The sequence below is a fragment of the Rhinoraja longicauda genome, chromosome 14 (assembly GCF_053455715.1).
Source record: "Rhinoraja longicauda isolate Sanriku21f chromosome 14, sRhiLon1.1, whole genome shotgun sequence".
NCBI lineage: Eukaryota > Metazoa > Chordata > Chondrichthyes > Rajiformes > Arhynchobatidae > Rhinoraja > Rhinoraja longicauda.
The window spans coordinates 42,768,177-42,780,713 of NC_135966.1; the positions used below are offsets into that span (position 1 = coordinate 42,768,177).

Here is a 12,537-nt window from a genome sequence, read left to right on the forward strand (position 1 = left end):
CCCTTTTGCCTGCACCCTCCAGTTATGCACTCCATCGCCTCACAAGCAAATGTACTCACAAGGCCCTAGCTGCCCTCCCCATTTCCAACAACATACAAGTGAATGTCCGCCCTTCTCATCGACAGTGTCTCTGCCGACATACACACATCTGTCCTTCTACTCCATCTCCCGCCACTTTCCTTTCTTCTTTGTGGTGCAATCATTCAGCTTCCAAATGAGTTCCAGTCCACCTGTACACTTAAGCTCTATAAGAAAATAACTGCAGATGCTGGTACAAATCGATTTATTCACAAAATGCTGGAGTAACTCAGCAGGTCAGGCAGCATCTCGGGAGAGAAGGAATGGGTGACGTTTCGGGTCGAGACCCTTCTTCAGACACTTAAGCTCGTTGTGAGGTGTGGCACTTTGGGAGGTCGAATGTAAGGGGAAAGTATTCATTTATTGGCAAAAGCCTTAACAGCATTGATGTACTGAGGGATAAACAATAGACAATAGGTGCAGGAGTAGGCCATTTGGCCCTTCGAACCAGCACCGCTATTCACCGTGATCATGGCTAATCATCCACAATCAGTACCTTGTTCCTGCCCTCTCCCCATGTCACTTGACTCCGCTATCTTTAAGAGCTCTATCTAACTCTCTCTTGAAAACATCCAGGGAATTGGCTTCCACTGTCTCCTGAGGCAGAGAATTCCACAGCTTCACAACTCTCTGAGTGAAAAAGTTTTTCCTCATCTCCGTTCTAAATGGCCTACTCCTTGTTCTTAAACTGCGGCCCCTGCTTCGGGACACCCCCAACATCGGGAACATGTTTCCTGCCTCTAGCGTGTCCAATCCCTTAATAATCTTATATGTTTCAATAAGATCCCCTCTCATCCTTCCAGAGTATACAAGCCCAGTCGCTCCAGTCTTTCAATGTACCATCTTGGGGTCCAATTCCATATCTCCCTTAAAGCAGCAAAATAAGTAGATAGAGTGGTAAAGAAGGAGCATGGTATGCTTGCCGTCAATGAGTGGGCCATTGTCTCACCCGTGTTTTTATCCTTTTGCGAGCAAAGCACCAAGGCAAATTCCTTGTATGTATACATACTTGGCCAATAAAATCTTATTCATTCATTCATTCATTCATTCATTGAGTATTGGAGTCAGGAAGTCATATGCTGCTCTATAAGACTTTGGTTAGACTGCATTTGAGTACTACAGTTCTGATCACCCCATTACAGGAAGGATGCGGATGTTTTGAAGGCGCACAAGAGTTTTACCAGAATGCTGCCTGGATCAGGGGGTATTCGCTATAATCAGAGGTTGGACAGATTTACATTGTTTTCTCTGGAATGTCAGAAGTTGAGGAGAGGCCTGACAGAAGTATATAAAGTTATGAGAGGTATTTACAGGGTAGACAGTCAGAACCAACAAAGATTTGTCACAAAACAAAGATTTTCACTGTACACCCGTGCACATAATCTCTCTGTCGCTTTCTCTCTCTTCGTCTCTCTCTCTTTCTGTCTATCTCTCCACAGATATTGTCTTGATTCCGTGGTGTATCTCTGAACTAAACAAGTGTACGGGGTGATCGCTGGTCGGCGTGGACTCGGTGGGCCGAAGGGCCCGTTTCCGCGCTGTATCTCTGATCTGAACATAATGATAATAATAAAACAAACCAATCTGCCAAAGCTATCTGATATCCTATTTTTGCCATGCTGATTTCCAATGTACTCCTACTTCTCTTAAACTGCTCATGGTTTGCTTGATCCCAGCTGACTATACTTGATAGATGCATTCTTTTTCCCGACTAGCGTCTCAATATACAGGCACATGAGTGAGGTAAATGGAAAGAGGAAAAGATCCGAGCGCTTGTACAAGCGCTGGGGGTCAAAAATGTACACACAAATTTACCAGTTTCAAGCCTCTTTTAGTGCATTTCAAAGTAAAAACAGACATTACAAAATAATGTCAATATGTCACTGTACACTAATAACATTTTGAAGTAAATTCGCACATTAATTGATAATCAGCCCAAAAAGGTGGTAATTGGCTTTTCTGCTGTGTTTTATATTTTAACCCTGTCTTAATTAATTTAGTTATATAATCTTGCACTTAAATTTAATATTTACTCATTAAAGTTCCACCACTGATTTTCTGGCACTCTTGGTTCCAGAACTTTGCTGGTTTATCCAGCAGGCCAAGGAAGTTGGCTATGGGGATATATTTGCTGGCTCTAGCTGGGCTGGAGTTCCAGAACCCAGGCCGCAGGTTGCAAATTCAACCCACCGATCAGCCGTGTAAGTCCCGATGAGGTTGAGATTGGCTGCCTTACCCAGCCTAGGTGGCATATTTCCAGGGAGACTTCCATGGGGGGGGGGGGGGGGGGGGGGTTTCTCGCGGAACCCCTAGAGACCTCTAGTGGAACCTAGTGTTCATTACAAGTCTATACATCGTTTTAAAAAAAAATTCTTTCTTTTTTCGATGCGATTTCTCCGTTTATTTGGCAAAGTGAAAAATGCGGAAACCAAGCAAAAAGCGCGGAAAATGGATTTAAAAATTCACATGCCTGAATATACCCAGTCAACTAGAGCTCCTTAATCTTGCCATCTTTATCGATCACTCGAGCTGGCCCTGAATTTTCCCCAGCTCAGTTGTGGAAGCCTCTCTCTTACCAGATGTCCTTTTACCTGTTAACAGCCTCTTCCAATCAATTCTTGTCTAATGCCTTCAAAACTTACCTACCCAATTTAGGATTTTGATTATGGACCAGTCCTATTTATTTCTATAACTTTTAAAATTGATGGAACTATGGTCACTGGTCACCATGTGGTCACTGGTCACCATGTGGTCACTGGTCACCATGTGGTCACTGGTCACCATGTGGTCACTGGTCACCATGTGGTCACTGGTCACCATGTGGTCACTGGTCACCATGTGGTCACTGGTCACCATGTGGTCACTGGTCACCATGTGGTCACTGGTCACCATGTGGTCACTGGTCACCATGTGGTCACTGGTCACCATGTGGTCACTGGTCACCATGTGGTCACTGGTCACCATGTGGTCACTGGTCACCATGTGGTCACTGGTCACCATGTGGTCACTGGTCACCATGTGGTCACTGGTCACTGGTTATGGAGTGGCTCTACGTGAGCCACTCTACCACGGCTACTCTCTTGTTCCAAATATGCTTACAGAATGGCTTAGAATTCTCCTTAATCCAAGGATATTACATGGCCTCTTTCTGCCCACCTGGTTTTCTTCTTAAGTTCTATCCTAAACTCTTTATATTGCAATAAGCATTTGGGGCAGCACGGTGGCACAGCGGTAGAATTGCTGCCTTATAGTGCCAGAGACCCGGGTTCGATCCTGACTACGGGTGCTGTCTGTATGGAGTCTGTGACCGCGTGGATTTTCCCCGAGTGCTCTGGTTTCCTCCCACACTCCAAAGATGTACAGGTTTGTAGGTTAATTGGCTTCAGTAAAAGTTGTAAATTGCCCGTAGTGTGCAGGATAGAGCTAGTGTACGGTCAGCGTGGCCTTGGTGTGCTGAAGGGCTTGTTCCCGCACGGTATCTCTACCTCTAAACTAAAATAAAGGAACTCTCTGAATTTTAATTGCCTGCTTCCTTTCAAATACTTTTTTCATGATCAAACCTTGAATAATCTGTTATCCAAGGTTCCTTAATTTGAACACCTTTGCCTTTCACCATTATTGGAACATGCTGGCAATGAACTCTTGTCAACATGCTTTTAAAAGATTCACACTTGTCAGGTGTTGGTTTACACATAAGCATCTGCTCCCAATCTATTTTTGCCAGATCATTTGTTTTGCTATTGAAATCAGCCTTCTCTCAATTCAAGATCTTAACTCAAGGACTAACTTTCTTCACAGAAACATAGAAACATAGGTGCAGGAGTAGGCCATTCGGCTCTTCGGGCCAGCACTGCCATTCAATATGATCATGGCTGGTCATCTAAAATCGGTACCCCGTTACTGCTTCTTCCCCATATCCCTTGATTCCTTTGGCCCTCAGAGCTAAATCCAACTCTCTCTTGAAAACATCCAGTGAATTGGCCTCCATTGCCTTCAGTGGCAGAGAATTCCACGGATTTGTCTAGTGGCTGGTGGCATGGGGAGAGGGGAAACGGGGGGAAGAAGAGAAGAAGAGTCATTCCATAACTACCTTGATGTTACAGAATTATGCTCAATATTCCTACAGTTACCCACCCACTGACTCTTCCACTACCTGCCCACAATGGGTACAGCCTGGTCTCTCGTGGACTATCCACATATTGTCTCAAAAAACTCTCCTGGATGCACTTAACAAATTCCATCCTTTATAATTCCACAGCACTAAGCCAATCACAGTCAATACTGACATGTAAAAACCCTCCATGATGATAACTCTATGGCTCTGACACCTGTTCTCTGATGTGCTTACATATCTGAACTCAAATATAGAACAGTATAGGAACAGACCCTTAACCCCATCATGTCTGTGCCAATCAGGAAATAGGGGTGTGTGTGTGTGTGTGTGGGGGGGGGGGGGGGGACTGCCATGAGGAGGGAGGGGGACGGGGGGAACAAAGGAGAACTTGGCGTGGGATACTTTGCAACTTTGTCCTTTATGTGGTGACTCTTTGCATACCTTGGGTAGGCAATACAAAGAATATCACAGTGGCTTGTCACATGACAATAAAGTGCTCATTCATTCATTCATTCATTCATTCATTCATTCATTCATTCATTCATTCATTCATTCATTCAAAGTGATTGCCCCTCCCCTTTTCCTAATTTTTTCTCATACGGCCTCTTTGGACTGTCCCTCCAACATACCCTCCCTTTGTACCATTGCAAAGATATCCCTAATCAGTAATATAATTCCTCTTGTTCTTCTTGATTCAGATATATCAGCCAGGACTCCTGCTATTTCTTCTCTAGCTTCCCACAGTGTCCTTAAATATATCTGATCTGGCTGAGGAGATTTATCTACCTTCATACGTTTTGGGAAATCCAGCATCTCCTTGACTGTAATACAGACTATGCTCCATTTCTCCAGTTTCCTAGACTTCATATCTTTCTCCACAGTAAAACAGAAACAAATGTTCATTGAAGCCTTTCCCACCACTTCCACATATAGATGACCACTGTGGTTTCTGAAGGCCCCATTCTCTCTCTAGTTATCCTTTTTCTCTTAATATAGATTTAGATTTTAGATTTAGAGAAACAACGCGGAAACAGGCCCTTCGGCCAACTGGGTCCGCGCCGCCCAGCGATTCCCGCACATTAATACTATCATACACATACTAGAGACAATTTTTACATTTGCCCAGCCAATTAACCTACAAACCTGTACGTCTTTGGAGTGTGGGAGGAAACCGAAGATCTCGGAGAAAACCCACGCAGGTCACGGGGAGAACGTACAAACTCCATACAGACGGCGCCCGTAGTCAGGATCGAACCTGAGTCTCCGGCGCTGCATTCGCTGTAAGGCGGCAACTCTACCGCTGCACCACCGTGCCGATGTATATAAACTCCTTTTGGATAATCCTTAATCTTCTATGCCAGAGCTATCTCATGTACCTTTTTGCCCTCCTGATTTTCTAAGGCCTTCAATTCCCTATACTCCTCCAGGGATACACTTGATCCCAGCTGTCTATACACAACCTATGCCTGATCAGAGCCCCCAATTTTTCTCATCATTCCTACCTGCCTTTTCTTTCACACCAACAGGAACATGTCGAATATTTGCTGTGACCCTTTTTAAAACATCCCACTTTCTGGATGTCCCTTTGAATACAAACAACCTATTCTCATTAACTTTTGCAAGTTATTGTCTAATACCATGTTTCCCTTGCCCCAGTTTATAACTTGAGGACCACACCTGTTCTTATCCATAACTACTTTAAAGCAAACAAAACTGTGGTTGCTGATCCCAAAGGGCTCACCGACTTACACTTCAGTCACTTGCCCTGCCTAACTCCCACAAAAGTAGTCCTTTGTAGTGCCCTCCACATATTGCCTGAGGAGACTTTCACCACGCTTGACAAATTCCACTCCATCTGAGCTCTTGGCACGTTGGCAGTACACGACTCCCCATCTACTCCGAAAGGAAGCATGCAGGTACAGCAGGCAGCGAAGAAAGCCAATGGAATGTTGGCCTTCATAACGAGAGGAGTTGAGTATAGGAGCAAAGAGGTCCTTCTGCAGTTGTACAGGGCCCTAGTGAGACCTCACCTGGAGTACTGTGCGCAGTTTTGGTCTCCAAATTTGAGGAAGGATATTCTTGCTATTGAGGGCGTGCAGCGTAGGTTTACTAGGTTAATTCCCGGAATGGCGGGACTGTCCTATGTTGAAAGACTGGAGCGACTAGGCTTGGATACACTGGAATTTAGAAGGATGAGAGGAGATCTTATCGAAACGTATAAGATTATTAAGGGGTTGGACACGTTAGAGGCAGGAAACATGTTCCCAATGTTGGGGGAGTCCAGAACAAGGGGCCACAGTTTAAGAATAAACCTTCAGTATATCATCGTGGAATTTTGCTGTGATGTGCTCCTTAATCAACAAAGCAACCCCCTCCCCCCCTCCACTTTTACCCCCACCTCTATCTAGTCTATAGTAACTGTATCCTGGAACATTAAGATGTCCCTCTCAGCCAGGTTTCCATAATGGTTATGATGTCCCAGTTGCATGTAGCTATCCACAACGTGAATTCTATCAGGCCGCTAGCATTGAAATAAATACAATTTAATCCAACTGTCTTCTCTCACTCCCTGCCATGCTCCTGCCTATCCTGTTCATTGAACTTGCTGTCTTTGACGTCCCCGTGACTTCCAGCCTTCTACCTGCTGCACTGCTGCGTAGGATCCCGTCCCCCTGCCAATCTCATTTGGGCCCTCCCCGAATAGCACCAGCAGCCTCCCTGCTCAGGGTGCCCTCCGCCACTAGTGCACAACACTGCAGTGTGTACGATGATCACGATGCAATGCAGCAACTAGACACGGCTTACCTGACCAGGCACCTGTCCTCCGCCCCTCACATGCCGAGGCCATGCCAATGGGACCATTATTGCCAAGTTCCTCTCCAGGAAGCACCCTTTCTGATGTTGACATCTATTGTTAGTGTTTCCTGGTTGCTTGGTCAAGATCCTAGCACCATTGAGTAATCTGTGCTTAGATTGTGGCCCCCAAATCTGTCCCACACTCTGCCACCGTGTTACTGGATGCTCCCCTGCATTAAACCCCACATTACCATGTGCAGATTCTTTCCTGACAAACTATCCCTCATGCCCACTGCACTCAGGGCCTCATCCTTCCTTTGGTCCCTTCACTAACCTGGTTACAACCACCCTTTCCAATGTGACAGTCCCCCTCCCGTGAATCCCAGCCGACTGAACCGACATGGCGAAGAAACCCCCTCACACTGAAGCCCACGTCAGTGAACTCCAAACCTTCTGGTGATGTAGCTATCGGGTTGCTGTCTTACAGTGCCAGAGACCTGGGTTCGATCCTGACCATGGGTGCTGTCTGTACAGAGTTTGTACATTCTCCCTGTGACTGCGTGGGTTTTCCCCGGGTGCTCTGGTTTCCTCCCACACTCCAAAGATGTACAGGTTTGTAGGTTAATTAGCTTCGTTAAAATTGTAAATTGTCCCTCATGTGTGTAGGATAGTCTTAGTGTACGGGGTGATCACTGGTTGGTGTGGACTCGGTGGGCCGAAGGGCCTGTTTCCACGCAGTATCTCTAAACTAAACATTCTGATGTTCCAGTTCTCCCCATGAATATGTCCAAGTGATCAATCATTCAACCTTCTCCGAATGAAGCATATTTCCTGAGCACCTTCTCATCCAAACCATCCAACCTGGAGTTCCTGGCCTCTCCCCACACATTTGCTGCATGGCAAAGCAATGCCACCGCATCAGAGATCTTGCGACAGGCAGCCGAGCAATCTAGTTGCTTACCTCTTTATTGATAAATCCATCCTTGTTAATGTCATACAGATTAAAGGTCCATGTCAGCTTCTCATGAGCGGTTCCTCTCAGCAACATCGAAAGAGCCATCACAAAGTCCTGAGCATACAAAAGAAGAAAATGGATCACCCCTTGAATGTTAGCCCCAGGAAGAAGGGTCTTGACCTGAAACTTCACCCATTCCTTCTTTCCAAAGATGCTGCCTGTCCCACTGAGTTACTCCAGCTTTTTGTGTCTTTCTATGAGCCCTAGGATCCTGCTACCACTGATAAGCCCTGAGCCCTCATCCCACTCCTGGAGTGGGCTGCAATGCAGACAGTCTAACAAAGGGGGAGGAGGGATGGGCTGTGACAACATCCTGATTACAGTGAGGCTCATCCAAATACTGCAGATGTTGAGAAACCGAGATAAACAGAGTGCTAGAAACACTCAGCCTGTCACACAGCTTCTCACTGAGTCATAGAGGTATACAGCATGGGAGAGACCCATTGACCTAAACACATCCATATTGAGCTTGTTCTATTTGTCTGTATTTCGCCCAGATCCCACCAAGCCTTTCCTGCCTATGTGTTTATCCAAAAATCCTTTAAATGCTGCAATTGTACACACCTCTCCTCCCTCATCGAGCAGCTCATTCCATACACCCATCACCCTCTGTGTAGAAAAAAAACCTGCCCCTCACATCCACTTTAAATCTTTCTCTTCTCATCTGAAACCTACGCCCTCCACGCTGGCAAAATGACTGTGACCATCCACTTATCTATGTCCCCCATGATGTTATAAAACTCTATAAGGTCACCCTGAGCCATCTTCGCTCCAGGAAATATCATCCCAGTCTCTCCTTATAAGTTAACAAGTCCTGGCAACATCCTTGTGATTCTTTTCTGCACTCTCTCTAGCTTAATTGCACTCTAATATTTTGAACATCCTTCCATTATGATCATTGTGAACACTGAGTGTAGAAGTTGGGAGATCATGTTGCAGTTATACATGACGTTGGTGAAGCCACATTTAGAGTATTGTGTTCGTTTTGGGCACCGTTATAGGAAAGATGTTGTCAAGTTAGAAAGGGTGCAGAGAGGATTTCCAAGGATTGGAAAGACTCAAAAGCCTGAGATATAGGGAGAGGTTGAGCAGCCTAGGACTGTTCCTTGGAGAGAAGGGGGATGTGGGGTGATCTTGTAGAAGTGTACAAAATCATGTGAGGAATAGTTTGGTAAACGCACAGTCTCTCGCCCAGAGTAGGGGAATCGAGAACCAGAGGACATAGGTTTAAGGCAAGGGGAGAAAGATTTAATAGGAACCTGTGGGGTAACTTTTTTATACAAAGGGTGGTGGGTATATGGAACGGGCTGCCGGAGGAGGCAGTTGATGCTGGGACTATCCCAACATTTAAGAAACATATAGCCAGGTACATGGATAGGACAGGTTTGGAGGGATATGGGCCAAACACAGGCAGGTGGGACTAGTGTAGCTGGGACATTTTGGTCGGTGTGGACAAGTTGTGCCAATGGGTCCGTTTTCATGCTATGTGACAATGACTCTCTATGACTCTAATGTGTAGAATATCAAGTGTGATCACTCTCCACAATGTGAACAGCATCAGAGTGTAAACACTCAGTATGGAAATCCTCTAAATAAAGGTACACTCAGTGTGTACATTCAGTGTGAATATCCGCACAGCACAATCACCCTCATACAGTGAACATGTGATCACTTGCAATGTGTACAAAATCAAAGCAAGAACACACTCACAGTGTGGACACTGTCACATTGTGAACATCCTCACAGTGCAAACACACTCATGTGTGCACACTCTCACAGTATGTGCATCTGAACAATCTCTCGGTGTGAAAACACTCACCATGTTAACATTAACAGTGTGAACACACTCATTGTGTGCACACTTACAATGGGAACACTTACAGGGTGAAAACCTGCAAAATTAACGTCCTTGCAAAGTGAACACTCCCACGGCGTGTACAAGTTCAAGTGTGAACATCCTCCTATTGTGAACTTCCACAGTGTGCGCACACACACTGCAAGAACACACCCAGAGTATGAACATCCTCACAACACAATCACGCTCAGAGTGAATGCCCTCAAAATGGGTTCACTCTCATAATGTTTTGACATTTAGTGTCAACAGTCTCGTGCTGTGAGTACTCTAACAGTGTAAACATTCCAACAGTGTGAACAATCTCGCAATGTGAACATGAACAGTGTGCATATTCTCAGTGTGAACATTCATAGTCTGAACACATTTGAAGTGTGAACACCCTCATAGTGAACTGTGAGTGAACTAATACAGTGTGAACTGCATTACAATGCGAACATTTTTAGTGTGAAAACACTGAAGTTGATCACTCTCACGGTGTGAACATCCTTACAATGCTGTCACCCTGAAATCATGACTGCCCTCCAAACTTCACCACCCTTACAGTGTGAACACTCACAGTTTAAACACCCGCACAGTGCAGACTCTCAGAGTGAAAACAAAAGCTCACAATGCACTCATAATGTGAATAGCCCACAGAATGAAAACGCTCAGTGTAAACATTCTCACAGTTCGAACACTCACTGGGTGACCACACTTCAAATATGAACACACTCAGTGCAAATGCTCTCACAGAATGAACAGTGTGAGTACACTAACAGTATTAACATGCTCACAATAAATACCCGCACACGTCTGAAGTCACTCATTGTGTGAACGCCTTCACATTCTGAACACTCTCACACCGAATACAATTTCACAGTGTGAACACATGGTGTGAACACACACTGCGTGAAAACCTTCAGTGTGAACACATTCATAGATTGAGTGTGAAAATATCTCAGTAATATTATTCTCAAAGTCTGAACACACTCACCTTGTGAACAGACGCACAGTGTGAACACCTTCATAGATTGAGCACGTTCGTGGCACGAGCACATTTTCAGTGCAAATACATTCAGTCTGAATTTACTCAAAGTGTGAAGACTATCAGTGTAAAAGTTTGATGCGATGAGCATGTTCACAGTGTGAATACCCTCAGTGTGAACACTCACCGTGCAAACACCCTCACAGTGTGAACACTTAGTGTGAACACTCAAAGTGCGAACCCTCGCAGTGTGAACACCCTCAGTGTGAACACTCAGTGTGAACACCCTCAGTGTGAACACTCTGTGTAAACACCCCCAGTGTGAACACATGTGCATAGTAAGGAGGGCGGCACGGTAGCGCAGCGGTAGAGTTGCTGCTTTACAGCGAATGCAGCGCCGGAGACTCAGGTTCGATCCTGACTGTGGGTGCTGCACTGTAAGGAGTTTGTACGTTCTCCCCGTGACCTGCGTGGGTTTTCTCCGAGATCTTTGGTTTCCTCCCACACTCCAAAGACGTACAGGTATGTAGGTTAATTGGCTGGGTAAATGTAAAAATTGTCCCTAGTGGGTGTAGGATAGTGTTAATGTACGGGGATCGTTGGGCGGCTCGGACTTGGAGGGCCGAAAAGGCCTGTGTCCGGCTGTATATATATGATATGATGATGATAACACACGTGCAGTGTGAACATTCTCAGTGTGAACACCCTCACTGTGTGAACACTCAGTGTGAACACCCCAAGTGTGAACACCCTCAGTGTGCACACACATGTGCAGTGTAAACACCCTCAGTGTGAACACACTTGCAGTGTGAACACCCTCAGTGTGAACACTCAGTGTGAACACTCAGTGTGAACACTCACAGTGAACACCCTCAGTGTGAACACCGTCAGTGTGAACACTCAGTGAACACACTCACAGTGAACACCTTCAGTGTGAACACCCTCACGGTGTGCACACACATGTGCAGTGTAAACGCCCTCAGTGTGAACACCCTCAGTGTGAACACCCACAGTGAACACCCTCAGTGTGAACATGCACAGTGTGAACTCAGTGAACACCCTCAGTGTGAACACTCAGTGTGAACACACTCACAGTGAATACCCTCAGTGTGAACACCATCAGTGTGAACACTCAGTGTGAACACACAGTGAACACCGTCAGTGTGAACACTCAGTGTGAACACACTCACAGTGAACACCCTCAGTGTGAACACGCACAGTGTGAACACCCTCAGTGTGAACACCCTCAGTGTGAACACTCAGTGAACACCCTCAGTGTGAACACCCTCGCAGTGTGAACACCCTCAGTGTGAACACACTCAGTGTGAACACCCTCGCAGTGTGAACACCCTCAGTGTGAACACACTCACAGTGAACACCTTCAGTGTGAACACACTCACAGTGAACACCCTCAGTGTGAACACCCTCGCAGTGTGAACACCCTCAGTGTGAACACTCATTCACACCCTCAGTGTGAACACAGTGTGAACACCCTCACAGTGTGTACTCAGTGTGAACACCCCAGTGTGAACACACTTGCAGCTTGAACACCCTCACAGTGGAAATACCGTCAGTGTGAACACCCTCATAATGCAAATACTCACTTCCATAGTGAACAAGCTCACAACTGAAAAGCCTCAAAGTGTGAACACTCTCACCATTTGAACACTCTCAACATGTGATCACACTTACAATGTGAACACACCCATGGTGTG

At 45.7% G+C, this 12,537-nt stretch overlaps 1 protein-coding gene across 1 annotated transcript in view; it reads right to left on the minus strand.

Moving 5' to 3' along the window:
* Positions 1–12,537, minus strand: part of LOC144600233 (A-type potassium channel modulatory protein KCNIP1-like) — a 73,069-nt gene that overhangs the window by 14,223 nt on the left and 46,309 nt on the right. Inside the window, exon 5 of the mRNA XM_078411781.1 lies at positions 7,950–8,057. Coding sequence (XP_078267907.1) covers positions 7,950–8,057 — 108 coding nt within the window. The remainder of the gene's footprint in view (positions 1–7,949; positions 8,058–12,537) is intronic.